This window comes from Nycticebus coucang, chromosome 18 (genome assembly GCF_027406575.1).
Source record: "Nycticebus coucang isolate mNycCou1 chromosome 18, mNycCou1.pri, whole genome shotgun sequence".
Lineage (NCBI taxonomy): Eukaryota > Metazoa > Chordata > Mammalia > Primates > Lorisidae > Nycticebus > Nycticebus coucang.
In genome coordinates, this window is record NC_069797.1 from 30,987,644 (window position 1) to 31,005,858 (window position 18,215).

At 38.3% G+C, this 18,215-nt stretch overlaps 1 protein-coding gene across 11 annotated transcripts in view; it reads right to left on the reverse strand.

Moving 5' to 3' along the window:
- NSRP1 (nuclear speckle splicing regulatory protein 1) overlaps positions 1-18,215 on the reverse strand; it is a 51,184-nt gene that overhangs the window by 1,192 nt on the left and 31,777 nt on the right. For 3 of the 11 annotated variants that reach the window (XM_053570887.1, XM_053570886.1, XM_053570888.1), the window contains exons 3-7: positions 11,792-11,854; positions 9,681-9,737; positions 7,083-7,211; positions 5,227-5,434; positions 3,012-3,120 (exon numbers count right to left, since the gene is read on the reverse strand). In XM_053570887.1, coding sequence (XP_053426862.1) covers positions 3,012-3,120; positions 5,227-5,434; positions 7,083-7,211; positions 9,681-9,737; positions 11,792-11,806 — 518 coding nt within the window. In that variant the 5' untranslated portion in view covers positions 11,807-11,854. Of the gene's footprint in view, positions 1-3,011; positions 3,121-5,226; positions 5,435-7,082; positions 7,212-9,680; positions 9,756-11,791; positions 11,855-18,215 lie in introns of all 11 variants that reach the window. The other 8 variants (XM_053570885.1, XM_053570882.1, XM_053570884.1 and 5 more) reach the window with 5 other exon arrangements.

Here is an 18,215-nt window from a genome sequence, read left to right on the forward strand (position 1 = left end):
ATAGCAAACAAACGAAGTGTTCACATAATTTTTCTCAATATTTAATTAACACAACTATAATTATTATATGCATTGTCTAATTATCTAAATGCAAAAAGGTACTACCTTCTATGCAAACTAGCATTTTCAAAGCATTCGGACCCTTCTCAGTATTTATAGAAGTGCATTAGAGAATATTAGTCCTTCTCTATTAGACTACGAGAACCTTCAGACAGGGGTCTGTACAACATCTTCCCATTTTGCTAAGCCTGAAAAGATATGTTTTCGATCCATGTTCTGTTTTTATAACATGAAGTTCAAATTGTGACTATTGGATTTTCTTCCTTTCTTTTAAAAAAATTGTAAAAATAGTCCTAGAAATACATAAAGATATGTTTTTCATAGCAAAATAGTGGCAAATCTAATTCTAAGTATTCATCTCTCTCATGATTAAAAATGTACTACCATCCTAATATTCCCCCTTGGCACCTATTACAACAAAATGGGTATTTCCATTTTGTATCTGCATAGTTATTAAAATGAACATTAAAATTACCTGTATCATCTACATTTTTTAAGGTGGAAAGTGTGGCTATTACACATTTATTCTTACTAATCACTAATCACACTAGTAGTGCAACAACTTTGTTTCTCTAGGAAATGCTGACAAAACCATCTTGGCTAAAGGACCCAATGATGGTTAGGAACTTGATTATTATTAGACTCAGTACAACTAAGAATATGACATTATGGTATTTCATGGCTGGCCTCATAAATATTCCAGATGAAATTCTAATAGAAAAACATAATGTGTTATAATTTCCATTCAAAAGATGAATCTTCAAATGTACTTTCTTAGGCTCATACTTCTCATCAATTTTGTAATCAAAACCTAGCAGCGTGGGGAGGAGTGGGGCATAAACTTAATTCTTTCTCCTTATCCTTAATTATATTCTCCCACCGCTCCCCTTTCCCCAGCAACATAAACTAAGATCTTCTTATAAGAATATTTCTGGGGGGACCTCACCTAATGTGCATGATGCAATGGTACATCTCAAAACTATTAAAAATGAGTATAATTGTGATGGATATGTTACTTAGTTCAATGTAAACATTTCACATTGTATACTGAAGCAGTATCTTGAACCCCATAAATGCATCAATGTACAAAGTTATGATTTAATAAAAAATAATAAAAAAAAAATAAATTCAATTGAAAGATTGAAGGATTAAAAAAAAATAAAGTGGGGTGGCGCCTGTGGCTCAGTCGGTAAGGCGCCGGCCCCATATACCGAGGGTGGCGGGTTCAAACCCAGCCCCGGCCAAACTGCAACCAAAAAATAGCTGGGTGTTGTGGCGGGCGCCTGTAGTCCCAGCTACTTGGGAGGCTGAGGCAAGAGAATCGCTTAAGCCCAGGAGTCGGAGGTTGCTGTGAGCTGTATGAGGCCACGGCACTCTACCAAGGGCCATAAAGTGAGACTCTGTCTCTACAAAAAAAAAAAAAAAAAAAAAAAATAAAGTGATCATGGCATTCTACTGAGGGCAGTAAAGTGAGACTCTGTCTCTACAAAAAAAATAAAATAAATAAATAAATAAATAGAGATAATGCAAAAAAAAAATTTCTGATTAAAAAATAAAAGTTGGCTTAGATACAGATTTAGCACAAACTCTCCCTTTACCTCATTATATACTGATGTCATGATCACCTTATTATTCCTATAATACCTTATAATTTTATTCAAAAACCCTCTAATCCTTTACTTTCTGTTTTCTTTTTTGAGACAAAGTTTCAGGCTGCTGCCCTGGGTAGAGGGCCATGGCGTCATATCTCACAGCAATCTCCAGCTCTAGGGCTCAAGCAATCCTCTATGCCTCAGTTTTTCTATTTTTAGTAGAGACGGGGGTCAAGCAATCCACCCGCCTCGGCCCCTCAGAGTGCTAGGATTACAGGCATCAGCTACCGCACCTGGCCTGATCCTTTACTTTCTAAACTAGTGCTGTCTAATAGAAATGCCTACAGAAATGGTAATGTTCATATCTGAACTGTATAATATGGAAGCCACTAGCTAAATGTGGCAACTGAGTACTTAAAATATGGCCACTGTAACTAAAATTTTAGATTTTATTTACTTTTGGTTAATTTAAATAGCTACTTGCGACTAGTGGCTATATGCTGGACTATGCGATTCTAGTCCAATATGTGAATCTTACATTTTATGAAGGCTGGGTATTATTATAAAAATAAACCCACTTTTCTTTTTATACACTAACTGAACATGCATGTAAGATTTATGTTGTGGACACATGATCCTTTCAAATTTCTTCTTAATTCTGGCAACAATCATTTTAAGGAACCAGGGCCATGGGAGTTACCTATACTTTTAGTTTAAAAAACAAAGAAGGCGGCGCCCCTGTGGCTCAGTGAGTAGAGCGTCGGCCCCATATACTGAGGGTGGCAGGTTCAAACCCGGCCCCAGCCAAACTGCAACAACAACAACAAAATAGCTGGTGTGTTGTGGCAGGCACCTGTAATCCCAGCTACTCAGGAAGCTGAGGCAAGAGAATCACCTAAGCCCAAGAGCTGGAGGTTGCTATGAACTATGATGCCACAGCACTCTACCGAGGGCAACAAACTGAGACCCTGTCTCAAAAAAAAAAACAACCAAAAGAACAACAACAAAAAAAACAAAGATAGAAACACACCATTTGATTTTGTTTCTCCTCATAGGTCATTCATAAGACCCATAAAGTACACTAATATTTATGGTAACATTATACTGAATCACTAGGAATGGCCTGATGCAAACTGTAGCGATTTTTGTGAACTACAGAACAGAAACGATCCTTGAACTAAAATTTTAGGTTGTAAATTAAGAAACTGCAAATTCCTAGCCATTTAATTCACTTAGGTCAGGTTGGCTGACAATGCAACATATAGCATATCCTCCATCTTTCTGAGGGTTAAAATGACCCTGCAACCACAGATTATTAACAGTAACTTTCTTTTAAACATTCCATATGGCACCTCTTACCTGGCTTCACGAAAACTGCACTTAGGTACCTCCTCTTCACCAACTGCCTGATTTAACAAGTGCCTATAAAATCCACTGAGATCTTTCTGCTTTGTTACATCCAAACGTGCTGTGAGGGAAAGCAAGTTGAGTAGAACATATTTAGTACAGCCAATGCATGTGTTTTACAGGTATAGAGTACACAAACATATACAGTGTATAAACTATTCTCCAAATTAGGAGTTAGCAAGCTATACCCAGCAGGCCAAATTAGTTTTTCTTAAATCAATTTTTACTGGAATGTAGCCCTACTTATTCATGTACTGTCACAGCTACTTTTGGACTGCAGAGGTATAGGTGAGTAGTTACAATAGAAATGGTATGCACAAGAGCCTAATACTCACTATCTAGTCCTTCACAGAAAGTTTGCTGAATGGTACTCTATCTGAACACATAGTACAACATGTTTAGAATCTATATATTTGATTTTCTTCAACTTAAAAATTCATGAACAGGGTGACGCCTGTGGCTCAGTGAGTAGGGCGCCAGCCCCATATTCGGAGGGTGGCAGGTTCAAACCGGGCCTCGGTCAAACTGCAACAACAACAAAAAAAACAGCCAGGCGTTGTGGTGGATACCTGCAGTCCCAGCTACTTCAGAGGCTGAGGCAAGAGAATCACCTAACCCCAAGAGCTGGAGATTGCTGTGAGTTGTAATGCCACAGCACTCTACTAAGGGCAACAAGATGAGACTGTCTCTTAAAAAAAAAAAAAAAAAATATATATATATATATATATATTCATGAACACTTGCCAATTAAATTATTTGTAAGGATGACTCGGTGCCTGTGAGGCAAGAAAATCGAATTTGAGGTTGCTGTGAGTTATAATGCCATGGCACTCTACCAAGGGCAATATAGTGAGACGATGTCTCAAAAAAAAAAAAAAAAAATTATTTGTAAGTACATATTCTATTTACATCTTAAGGAATGATCATGAATAGAACACTAAAGTAAGGCACTAAGACATTCTTAAACCTCTGCACACCTTTATTCTTTCTTTAATTAAGTTGTTCTTTTTTATAATTGCCTACTTAACGCTCCGTAAGAAGTGGTGTTACTCTAGACTTTCTGATTCCAGAATATAACCTAGGTTTTAAGTCGTATGCATACTGTTTCTGACAAGTGTATTGATGCTATAACTTTAAAAAAATTTTTTCAGAGACAAGGTCTTCAGTGGTTCAATCATAGCTTACTACAGCCTCCAACTCCTAGGCTCAAATGGTAACTCCTATCTCAGTCTTCCAAGTATATGGGACTAGAGCTACACCACTGTACCAGGATTATTATACCTTGTAATGAATGTTTTTATGTTTTTATGCCATGTTCTAAGGCAATAACTAGTAAAGATTTCAGTTAAGCAAAATGAGAACTCAAAGTTTACTAGAAATAAGTTACTGAAGAAGAGTTCAACTGTGGTTTCAGTTAAAATTTCCTGTTTTATACTACTATTTAATACCATATTATCTTGTTTCCAGGTTTTTTTTTTTTTTTGAGATAGTCTCAGTAGTTGCCCTCGGTAAAGTGCTATGGCATCACAGCTCATAGCTTCCTCAAACTTTAGGGCTTGAGCGATTCTTTTGCCTCAGCCTCCCAAGTAGTTGGGACTACAGGTGCCTACCACAACACCCAGCTATTTTTTCGTTGTAATTGTCAATGTTGTTTGGCAGGCCTGGTCTGGGTTCAAACCTGCCAGCTTTAGCAACTATGGCTAGCGCCCTAGCCACTGAGCTACAGGCCCCGAGCCTTTGTTTCCATTTTTTAAGAGACAAAGTCTTACCTTGTCACCCAGACAGGAGTGCAGTGGCTCAATCATAGCCTACTACAACCTTGAACTCCTAGGATGCTAAGGTAGTAAGATAAGTTGAACCTAGGACTATTAGCTTACGCCACCATACCTGGTTAATTAAAAATTTTTTTTTTGTAGAGATGGGGATCTCACTATGTTGCCCAGGCTGGTCTTGAACACCTATTCTCAAATGATCCTCCCACCTTAGCCTTCTAAAATACTGGGATTATGGGTTTGAGCCACTGTGCCCAGCCTTATATCTTAAATTCTTATACAGAAAGTATGATTACAACATTATAATCCAAAAATTTAGTGACAGAGCAAACAGCTAACCACAGTATAGAAATTGTTCTGCTGTTTGCTTCCACCTTCCCCGCTTCCATTTTTACCTTCTAGTGCAGCAACCTTCTTTTCTCTTTCTTCCTCTTCAGCTCTCTCTTGCAGTTTTTTCTTATAAGCCGATGTCACAAATGCCTCTTTATCATCAAATTCTCCCTTTTCCATTTCTCGTTCTCTCTGTATTTTCTTTTCCATTCTTTTTTCCTGTTCCTTTTTTCTAATTTCAACTGCTTTTAGTAAGTTGTGAATGTACTTCGGCTAAGGGAAAAAAATAAGATTTAGAAAAGGAGTCAAAAATAATAATTTGTAACAATGTAAACACTGTTATAATTTTATAAAATTAGAAATTATTAGCCCAAATAGGATTGTGTTCTCAAAATTTGATGCCAATTTACTAGCAAGATTAATACTGAAATTGTTTTCAATAAAAATTTAAGTATAGGCTTAAATAAAAATTTAAGTATAGGGCATAGCACAGTGGTTACGGCGCCAGCCATATACATTGAAGTTGGCAGGTTCAAACCCAGCTCAGGCCAGCTAACCAACAATAACGACTGCAACAAAAAATTGCCAGGCATTGTGGCGGGCACCTATAGTCCCAGATGCTCAGGAGACTGAGGTAAGAGAATCGCTTAAGCCCAAGACTTGAGGTTGCTGTGAGCTGTGACACCATGGCACTCTACCGAGGGCAACATAGTGAAACTGCCTCCAAATAAAAAAGAAAAAAAAAGTATAACAGAGATAGAAATTGTTTATAGTGCTATTTTACTTTTCCTTAAAAATCTAAAACTAGGGTGGTAGCTCAATGGGTAGGGCACCAGCCATATGCACCCAGGCTGGCGGGTTCGAGCCTGGCCTGGGCCTGCTAAACAACAATGACAACTGCATCCAAAAAAATAGGCAGGCGTTGTGGTGGGCACCTGTAGTCCCAGCTGCTTGGGAGACTGAGGCAAGAGAATTGCTTAAGCCCAAGAGTTTGAGGTTGCTGTGAGCTATGATGCCATTGCACTCTACCAAGGATGACATAGTAAGACTGTCTCAAAAAAAAAAAAAAAAAAAAGTACAACTAAATAAAAAATTTCCAGTGTTTTTCCTCATCCTTTTTCCTGGTATTCTCTTAATTCAACAAATAAATGACTAAAACTTTCCTACCAGTTTTTCATGTTTAGTGGAAATATGATTTTATTTCAAATTTTCCCTACCAATTTTTTTTCAAACTGAAAATCATCATGATATGTGCAGGCAGATGATTTAGTTACTAGCTAGAAAGCAATAAAAAATAAGAGGATAAGGAAAAAGAAATAAACATGAAAAGGGCAGGAGCAGTACAAATTTGGTATATAAAATTTCTTTTTTTATTATTTTTTTTTATATATATATATATTTTTTGTAGAGACAGAGTTTTACTTTATGGCCCTCGGTAGAGTGCTGTGGCGTCACACAGCTCACAGCAACCTCCAACTCCTAGGCTTAGGCGATTCTCCTGCCTCAGCCTCCCAAGTAGCTGGGACTACAGGCGCCCACCACAACACCCGGCTATTTTTTTTGTTGCAGTTTAGCTGGGGCCGGGTTTGAACCCGCCACTCTCGGTATATGGGGCTGGCGCCTTGCTCGCTGAGCCACAGGTGCCGCCCGGTATATAGAATTTCTAAGGAAAAACTTTCAAAAAATTATTTGTAAAGTTTCCAAAGCAAAAACCAAAATTTAGAAAATAGTCATAAGATAATTCGCTTGGCCCATTAGTGTAATATACGTAGGGCTTCCTTGGTCCTAAAATTAATCTATAATATCTGGAACTACTAATATGAAATACCTAATAGCTTTATCTCAGACCATACTCATGTTAAAGTAAGAGTAAGACACAAATTTAGGTCAAGGAAAGTTTCTATTTCAGCTACAAACAAACCTTTCGATCTTTTCCCAAAAGCAACTTGGGGTTACTTTCCTCCTTTTTTTTCTGCATTTCATCATAAATACTGTCATATTCATACACAGTGGAATCTTCTGCAAGGGCCTTCTGGATTTCCATTTTGGTCTTAAAAAAAATTAAACATGTTTCAAAAATATGAACCAGCCAATAGATACCACCAAGTCTATGCATTTTTTGGAGAAAGGCTCATAAATTGGAAATATATCATAATAATTCTAACAATCACATTTTAGTTATAAAATGTGAATGTAAATTCTAGAACCAGGTTGCTGGGTTTGAACCCTAGTTCTACACTTACTAACACTTTGAGCAAGTTTGCTTAAATCTTTTTGTGCCTTGATTTTCCTCACCTAAAAAAGTGAGATCAGGGCGAGTGCAGTGGCTCACATCTATAATCCTAGCATTCTGGGAAGCTAAGAGCTTAGGAGACCAGCCAGAGCAAGAGTGAGCCACCATCTCTACTAAAAACAGAAAAATTGTGGTAGATGCCTATAGTCCCAGCTACTTAGGAAGCTGGGGCAGAAAGACTACTTGAACCCAGGAGTTTGAGGTTCAGTGAGCTAGGCTGATGCCTCAGGACTTTAATCTGGGCAACAGAGCTCTGCTCAAAAAGTAAATAAATGAATAAATAAAAAAATAAAATGAGAGAATAATTATATCTATTTACTGTGCTGCTGTTTAAATGGCTTAAACTTGAAACATTTGCAGGGGTTTCTAACCTTTTGGCTCCCTGTGCCACACTGAAAGAACAAAAGTTGCCTTGGGCCACACATTAAATACATAAACACTAACAAAAGCTAATGAGCAAAAAAAAAAAAAAAAAACAAGGTCATAGCCGGGCGTTGTGGCGGGCGCCTGTAGTCCCAGCTGCTCGGGAGGCTGAGGCAAGAGAATCGCGTAAGCCCAAGAGTTAGAGGTTGCTGTGAGCTGTGTGACGCCACGGCACTCTACTTGAGGGCGGTACAGTGAGACTCTGTCTCTACAAAAAAAAAAAAAAACAAGGTCCATATGTAATTTTTGTATCACCACCAATAAATAAAAAGCCAGGGGCACAGACTTTCTTGATGATTTGGGTTTTAATTGTTCTTACTGCACCTGATAAAATACAGCTATCTGCAGATCCCTCAACTATGACATTTTAATTAAATAAATTTTTAAAAAGGAGAATAGTAGGTAATTTTTAATAATAGACCTGTTAGCACCTTAGTATTCCCTAGCACTTTTTACATAAATTTGTCTTATAAAATTCACAGAAAACTTGTACAAGGTCCTGATTAATAAATATGAAACTCAAAAAAGGATAAACTGGGCCTGAAGGTTTACCAATTTCTACTTCTACATCAAGTATCTTAGATATGCTCTTAGAGCATAATGAAATTAAATAGCAAGGCACTTTTCTTTTCCATTTTAATTCTTTATTCTTCATATTTTCCTTATTAATTTTTCATCTTATTCCTCCCTTGTCTAACTGGAAACCTGTATAAGGATAAGTTTATTAAGCAGTTTCTGTGTGCCAGATGTTATTACAACTACTTTTTAAGAATTATCTTAATTCGGGCGGCGCCTGTGGCTCAGTGAGTAAGGCGCCGGCCCCATAAGCCGAGGGTGGCGGGTTCAAACCCAGCCCCGGCCAAACTGCAACAAAAAAATAGCTGGGTGTTGTGGCAGGCGCCTGTAGTCCCAGCTGCTCGGGAGGATGAGGCAAGAGAATCGCGTAAGCCCAAAAGTTAGAGGTTGCTGTGAGCCATGTGACGCAACGGCACTCTACCCAAGGGCGGTACAGTGAGACTCTGTCTCTACAAAAAAAAAAAAAAAAAAAAAAAAGAATTATCTTAATTCTTACAGTAATTCTATGAAATGGGAAAAGTATTGATGCTCTCCTACTATTTCCCTTTCTTTTTTTTTTTTTTGTAGAGACAGAGTCTCACTTTATGGCCCTCGGTAGAGTGCCGTGGCCTCACACAGCTCACAGCAACCTCCAACTCCTGGGCTTAAGCGATTCTCTTGCCTCAGCCTCCCGAGTAGCTGGGACTACAGGCGCCCACCACAACGCCCGGCTATTTTTTGGTTGCAGTTTAGCAGGGGCTGGGTCTGAACCCGCCACCCTCGGTATATGGGGTCGGCGCCTTACCGACTGAGCCACAGGCCCCGCCCTATTTCCCTTTCTTGATAAATGAATTCCAAATAAGTATAAAATTATGAAATCACTTTGGCTATGAATAGATTATTTGGGGGCAAGTAAGCTCATTAGCAGGAATTTAATAAACAAATAACAATCTGCCCACCAATCCATCACTAGGCTGAATGGCAGGATTGGCTTAATCTACAGCACAGCAATAAGAAGCTAAATCTTCATTGTCTTTTGCCTTTAAAATTTATACAGGAAACCTGCAATTTATATAAAATCAAGAAATGTTCTTACACATTTTTAAAAAACAATAGTCAAGATAAAATTCTCATTATACACATCTACTCTGTTTTAGTGTCAGTACAAAGATATGAAAACTGATACTTAAAAATGTGAGCCAAAACACACACTTCACTAAATGCACTTATCTCACTCTTCTACCTTACCTGTTTCATGGCCTGTTTCTTAGCAGCTTCCCTCTGAAGACTTTCACTCACGGAGGTCTGTAAAATAAAAAAATACTACCACTGTCAAACCAATTTAAAAGTTATTTTCTAGTACAGGTTAAGTATCCCTTATCTGAAATGTTTAGGATTAGAAAGAAGTGTTTTGACTTTCTGATTTTGTGGCAATACTTATAGGTTCAGCATTACAAATCTAAAGCTCTAAAATCCAAATGTTCCAGTGAACGAAATTGAGTATCATATAGGCAACTCAGAAAAGTTTTAGATTTTGGAGTACTTTGGATTTCACATTTTCAGAATGTGTTGTAGTTGGCAACTGATTCCTTACAGTTAAAAGTGGAAAGATTATGAATTAAATTAATAATTTCAAGGTCCTTCCCCTAAACTTTAGGAAACAAATTTTCATTGTTAATCTTCAGAGACGACCGTAAGGTGCAAGAGAAAATAGTACAAGGGAAAAAATGAAGAACATGAATTTTTTGTTTTGTTTTTAGAAACAAGGTCTTGTGGCTGCCCAGTCTGGAATACAGTGGTCTGACTATATATAGCTCACTGCAAAACCAGGCTTCTTTGTTTTTGAGACAGAATCTCACTGTCACCCTGGTTAGAGTGTCACGGTGTCACAGCTCATAGCAACCTCCAACTCCTGGGCTTAAGTGATTCTGTTGCTTCAGCCTCCCAAGTACCTGAGATTACAGGAGACTGTCACAACGCCCTTTTTTTTTTGTAGAGACAGAGTCTCACTTTACCGCCCTCGGTAGAGTGCCATGACGTCACATAGCTCACAGCAACCTCCAAGCTTTTGGGCTTACGTGATTCTCCTGCCTCAGCCTCCCGAGCAGCTGGGACTACAGGCGCCCGCCACAACGCCCGGCTATATTTTTGGTTGCAGTTTGACCAAGACCGGGTTTGAACCCACTACCCTCGGTATATGGGGCTGGTGCCCTACTCACTGAGCCATGGGCACCACCCGCTATTTTTTTTTTTTTTTGCAGTTTTTGACTGGGGTGGGACTTGAACCCACCACCACCGGTACACGGGACCAGCCGGCACCCCACTCCTTGAGCCACAGGTGCCGCCTGCCCTGCTATTCTTTTTTTTTTTTTTTTTTTTTAGTATTTTCAGTTTGGCCAGGGCAGGGTTTGAACCTGTCACCTTTGGTATATGGAGCCCACCCTACTCACTGAGCCACAGGTGCCACCCCTGCCTTGCTATTCTTTGTTGCAGTTGTCTTGTTGTTTTAGTTGGCCCCGGCCAGTTCGAACCCACCAGCCTGGGTATATGTGGTTAGTGCTGTAACCACTGTGCTATGGGTGCAGAGCCAAAAGTATCAGGCTTTAATCATCAGGGAAATGTAAATCAATGCCATTATCAGATACTACCTTATACCTGTCAGAATGACTTTTATCAAAAAGTTATGAGCTAGGTGCTAAGTGTATTACATGTATGACTCATTCGATCCAAATTCTCCTGTTAAACATGAAAGATGCTTAAATTTCCTTAAGTGTGACACTTTCATACATTAAAGTATTACTGTTAAATATTAAAATTGAAAGTAGTGTTTCCAGTGTATTTTTATGTCTAATTAGTGTAAATGAAATGCATTTTTCTTGAAAATGTATTTTCACTGAGTTAGTAGTTATCTTCAGGATTGAGAAGTCTCCCAACATTAGACTTCTATTTCTTTTGCTTGCTTTCATTATTTTTTCTTATCTCTTCTTTCAGTCTGTCATACTTCACCTATTGTCACTTTCAAATTGGTTGCTTCAATCTAAACTACAGAACTTAGAAAAGAAAAACACTAGGCTATAGCTATAACTTCTCAGACTTTTTTTTTTTTTGGAAACAGTCTTGCTGTTGCCCCAGCTAGGAGGAATGCAGTAGCTCACTTCAGCCTCAAACTTCCTGGACTCAAGAGAACTTCTTGACTTTTGAAAAAATAAGATGTTACTACTTATAGGAAGGTAAGATATGGAAGGAATGCAATGATTTTACATGTCCTATTCATAAACTTATATTCTTTGTATTCAGTAGCATCAGGCGATAAAAAGAGCAATTCTGAACTTAAGTTGAAAAAAACCAGGGAAGATTACCTTTTTGAAGTTCATCTGATTGTAGTTTTCTACAAAAAGGTACTCTGACAATGACCACTAACTCTGGTAAGTAAAAGCCAATGTGTTAAAACACATATACACAAAAAACTAAAAATTAAAATAGCAGTAACACTTTTACTTGTTTCTATAATAGTTATCATATATAAACATATTCAATGATTTTTACCTTTTATATAAGAAATAATAATCTAGATACATATAGAGAAATTACAGCCAAATGTACATTTACAAAATATCATAAAATTTTATAAAATATTTATAAAATATTCTCTATGTGCTGGCCATCTCTTTGTAAAATTTTGTAGTGAGTATTTTGTAAATAAAGATACATTTAGTTACAATTTCCCATTTTCCCTACCTAGGGCAACTTTTTTGGCAACCTTCCAGACATGTATAGATAAGACAGACCTCTCTCCGGGGGAGTCCTCTGCTGTGCAGTTATGCAAATGGATGGTGAGACCTGATACCAAGGATACGCTAACTGAAGAGACATCTAATAACTGCCCTGGTGCGAGGTATGAAAGGGGAGTAGTCATTAAAAAAGTGTGTTTTTCTAAAGCCAACAATCCCATATATCAATGGGCAAGAGACATGAATAGAACCTTCCCTAAAGATGACAGATGAATGGCTAACAAACACATGAAAAAATGTTCATCATCTCTATATATTAGAGAAATGCAAATCAAAACAACCCTGAGATATCATCTAACCCCAGTGAAAATGGCCCACACTCAAAACTGCAGATGCTGGCGTGGATGTGGAGAGAAGGGAACACTTTTACACTGCTGGTGGGACTGCAAACTAGTACAACCTTTCTGGAAGGAAGTATGGAGAAACCTCAAAGCACTCAAGCTAGACCTCCCATTTGATCCTGCAATCCCATTACTGGGCATCTACCCAGAGGAAAAAAATCCTTTTATCATAAAGACACTTATACTAGACTGTTTATTGCAGCTCAATTTACAATCGCCAAAATGTGGAAACAGCCTAAATGCCCACCAACCCAGGAATGGATTAACAAGCTGTGGTATATGTACACCATGGAATACTATTCAGCTATTAAAAAAGATGGAGACTTTACATGCTTTGTATTAACCTGGATGGAAGTGGAAGACATTATTCTTAGTAAAGCATCACAAGAATGGAGAAGCATGAATCCTATGTACTCAATTTTGATATGAGGACAATTAATGACAATCAAGGTTATGGGGGGGAGGAAAAGCAGAAAGAAGGAAGGAGGGAGGGGGTGGGGCCTTGGTGTGTGTCACACTTTATGGGGGCAAGACATGATTGCAAGAGGGACTTTACCTAACAATTGCAATCAGTGTAACCTGGCTTATTGTATCCTCAATGAATCCCCAACAATAAAAAAATAAAAAGAAGTGTGTTTTTCTTTCATTTTGTAATAATTATAAATTCACAGGAAGTTGCAAAGAAATATAAAGTCCTATGCACCCTTCACCCAACCTCCCCCAATGTTAAAAATGTGCATAAATGGAGTACAATACAACAGCAGAGAACTGACATTGGTACATCCAGAGCATATTCAAGTGCTGCCAAATACACACCCACACATTTGTGTATTTTTTTTTTTTTTTTTTTTTTTTTGAGACAGTGTTACTTTCTTGCCAATAGAGTGCTATAGCATGATAGCTCACAGCAACCTCAAACTCTTGGGCTCAAGCCATCCTCTTGCCTCAGCCTCCCAAGTAGCTGGGACTACAGGCACCCACCACAAGGCCCAGCTATTTTTTAGAGATGGGGTCTTGCTCTTGGCTGAGGCTGGCCTTAAACTTGTGAGCACAAGTGATCTACCAGCCTCAGCCTCCCAGAATGCTAGGATTACAGGAGTGAGCCACACAGCCTTTATTTGTGTATTCTGCTTTATGCTATTTTATAACAAGGTGTAGCCACATGTAACCACCACCACAGTCAAGATACTTAGTTGTATCATCACCATACTATTCCTTTGTGCTATCCCTTTGCAGCTACATCCATCCCTCATCCTCCATCTCTAATCCTTGGCAACCGCTAATGGCTCTCCATCTTTATAACCATGTTTCACAAATGTTAAATAAATGGAATCACGCATTATATATCTTTTCTTAAGACTGGCTTTTCTCACCAACACAGTAAAGTACTTTGTTTAGTATAGCTACTGCAAAAACATTTTGGTTCTTGCCACAAAATACCCCAGCCTACAAGTCATCTAAGGGAAAACAGCTGTTAAGAAAAGATTATGGGGCAGCACCTGTGCCTGTGGCTCAGTGGTAGGGTGCCGGTCCCATATGCAGAGGGTGGCGGGTTCAAACCCGGCCCTGGCCAAACTGCAACAAAAAAATTGCCAGGCATTGTGGCGGGAGGCTGAGGCAAGAGAATCGCCTAAGCCCAGGAGTTGGAGATTGCTCTGAGCTGTGATGCCATAGCACTCTATGGAGGGCAATAAAGTAAGACTCTGTCTCAAAAAAAAAAAAAAAAAAAGATTGAATATGTCCAAACCACATAATGCAATCATTGATTTGTTTCAAAATTAGCAGGCAAATATTCTGTCTGAAGACTAGTTCACAGCATAACAACAACAAAAAATTCATTAATGATACCTTCTAATAAAACCAAAAATTGTCATTAGCTTAAAACACAGGAAGACAACAACTAATCCCTAGAAGGGCCTTTATCATAAAAGAAAAAAACAATTTATAAATAGGTTCAAGTAGAACTACCCTAAAGTGGAAAAAACCCACGGGAAAAAAACCCCACACTATTACTTCAAAATATGTTTTCTACCAAAAATCTCAGGAAAATATTTTTTAAAAACCTAAGTAGTAGTTCCTTGTAAATGTTTTAATCCAGTTAAGATGCTGAGAGCCTACAAGGTGTATAACACTTAGATTAAGTACCACAAAAAGTTTACAATCTAGTGGGAGAGAAACCATATTCAGCCAACATTTTAATTTATGTCTAATCTAAGAGTTAGCAGGTTCCTATTAGTTTTAATTACAAATAAAAAAAAGAAAAAAGTGAAGAAAGTACCTGGTTCATTTTATATATACTAATAATTCTCCTTCTCTCTCTACACACACACACAAACTCACTCACTCTCTCTTTTATAGGGGTTGTAAAGGGTTTGCTTTATTGAATTGCAGTCAGATATGACTTGACTTTAAAAGGGGGACTTTTTATTAAAACAAAATAAAGTTTATAGTTAAATGGAAAAGAAAGTACCTTTCTTATGTCACTATACAAATTTAGACAGACTACCTCCTGAGCTGTGATAACTACCAGAAAAGAAATAGCTCTGTAAATATTATTGCAACTCATTGACCCTAAACAAAATAGTCTAATGATACTGAAAAAAGTTACAGATGCTAGACCATAAATTATATTAAATTACTTTTCTTCAATAATAAAAATGTTTAAGAATTGAACGCAAATCTAGTAAAGGGATCTAAAATTTTTCTTTTTATAGAAATTAATCCATGATTCCATAATTAACAAACCACACTGGGAAGAAATCACATATGAGCTTCTTTCTAAAATAAGAGGTCTATGTATCCTCTTGTTCAAAGTAGTTCTTAGCTAAAGAAAACACTTCAGAACCTTTTTCAAATGGCTTATAGCTACAATTTTCCGTTGTGGTCTGAGAACTCAGAGATGGAAAACTTCCTGTTCTTCTCTCTCTCTCTCTTTTTTTTTTTGTGACAGATCCTCAAGCTGTTGCCCTGGCTAGAGTGCTGTAGTAGCACAGCTCACAGCAACCTCCAACTCCTGGGCTCAAGCGATTCTCCTGCCTCCACCTCCCAAGTAGCTGGGATTACAGGTGCCTGCCACAACGCCCAACTTTATTTGGTTGCAGCTGTCATTGTTGTTTGGCGGGCCCAGGCTGGATTCAAACTCACCAGCTCAGGTATATGTGGCTGATGCCTTAGCTGCTTGAGCCACAGGTGCCAAGCCTTTTCTTCTTTGTTTAAATTAGCAACGGATCGTTTTAAAGGCTCTACAACTCAGCAATCTCTATTATGGGCTTTCCTTGTTCACATTCACACACTCTTGAGTACAAAGAGCTGTAAGCCTGGTGTGGTGGCTCATGTCTGTAATCCTAGCACTTTGGGAGGCTGAAACAGGAAGATTGCTTGATCTCAGGAGTTTGAGACTAGCCTGAGCAAGAGTGAGACTCTGTCTCTCCTAAAAATAGAAAACATAGCTGGGCGTGGCAGGCGCCCATAGTCCCAGCTCCTTGGGAGGACGAGGCAAGAGGATCGTTTGTGCCCAAGAGTTTGAGATTGCTGTCAGCTATGATGACACACCAAATGCACTCTAGTTGGGAGTAACAGATCAAGACTCTGTCTCAAAGAAAAAAAAAAAAAAAGGAGGAGAGACAGGTAGCCAAGTGAAGCTAGAGAATGTATAGCCCAAAAACAGGTCAAAGTCAAGTAAACTATGGAATGAACAAAAGCAGCTAAGCTGTACACAGACACAGGAACACATACAAAATTATTCTCAAAGTAAGAGTGGCTGATCCAACCAATTCCTGGTTGCTCAATAAGAAATAATCATAATCCTAACAATCCTTAGTAGCTTCTAAAACTTTAACTTGTCTCAGATGCGAAGATATTTTAGTTTTAACTTGAAGTATCTAAAAATTCATTTTTCTAACGCAGGGGTCCTCAAACTTTTTAAACAGGGGGCCAGTTCATTGTCCCTCAGACCGTTGGAGGGCCGGACTATAGTTTAAAAAAAAAAAAATTATGAACAAATTCCTATGCACACTGCACATATCTTATTTTGAAGTAAAAAAACAAAACAGGAACAAATACAATCACACCACCTCATGTGGCCCGCAGTTTGAGGACCCCTGTAAAATCTCCTTGGGAGTAAAAAACTATCTCAGTCGGCTTTCCATTTGCTACCAGTAGTATCTAGTACACATTAGATGCTCAAAGAACGATGGTTAAAAGTATTTAACAATAGGTCGGGCGTGGTGGCTCATGCCTGTAATCCTAGCACTCTGGGAGGCCAAGGCAGGTGGACTGCCTGAGCTTACAGGTTTAGAGACCAACCTGAGCCACAGTTGAGACTTTGTCTCTCGGCAGACACCTGTAGTCCCAGTTACATGGGAGGCTGAGACAAGAGAATCACTTGAGTCTAAGAGTTTGAGGTTGTTGTGAGCTATGACATCATGGCACTCTACCGAGGGAGGCATAGTAAGATTCTATCTCAAACGAAAAAAAAAGTATTTAACTATAGTCACATCAGAGTGGGTTAAAAAGTCAAAAAAATTTACATCATTTAACAAGAAAGGCACTTTAAAAAATTAAGTTTCTAGACTAGCCAAGAAAAAAAAGAGAGGAAATACAAATAAAACTAGAAACAAAAAAGAAGACATTACAACTGATGCCACAAAGTACAGAAGATCATAGGAGATAACTATGAAGAAACTATATGCCAACAAAATGGAAATCCGTAACAACACAAATTCCTAGACAAATACAACCTACCAAGATTGAATAGGGAAGAAACAGAAAACCTGAACAGATCAATAATGAATAACAAGATTAAATCAGTAATAAAAAGTGTCCCAACAAGGAAAAGCCCACGACCTGATGGCTGCACTGCCAAATTCTACCAAACTTACAAAGAACTAATACCAATTCTCCTCAAACCACTTCCAAAAATAGAAGAGGAGGGAATTCTTCCTAACTTATTCTATGAAGCCAGTATTACCCTGATACCAAAACTAAGCAAGGACATAACTTAAAAAACAAATACTACTGGGCTCAGCGCTTGTAGTTTAGTGGTTAGGGCACCGGCCACATGCACCAGGACTGGTGGGTTCAAAACCCGGCCCTGATAAACAAATAAAAAATAGCCAGCGTTGAGGCGGGCGCCTGTGGTCCCAGCTAGAAGGGAGGCTAAGCCAAGAGAATTGCTTGAGCCCAAGAATTTGAGGTTGCTCTGAGCTGTGACACTACAGCATTCTACAGAGGGTGACATAGTAAGACTCTGTCTCAAAATAGAAAAAAAAAAACCCCCCGAATACTACTGCCCAATATCCCTGATGAACACAGACGCAAAAACCCTCAACTAAATACTGGCAAACCAAATCCAAAAGCATATCAGAAAGATAATATCATAATACAGTGGGGTTTATCCCAGGGATGCAAGGATAATTCAACATATGTAAATCAATGAACATGATACATGTATCACATCAACAGAACAAAGGACAAAAATCATATGACCATCTTCACAGATGCAGAAAAAGCATTTAATAAAATTTAACACCCCTTCCTGATGAAAACATGCAACAGACTAGGCATAGAAAGAACATACCTCAGAAAAGCCATCTATGACAAACTCACAACGAGTATCATGCCAAATGGGGAAAAGCTAAAAGCCTTTCTTC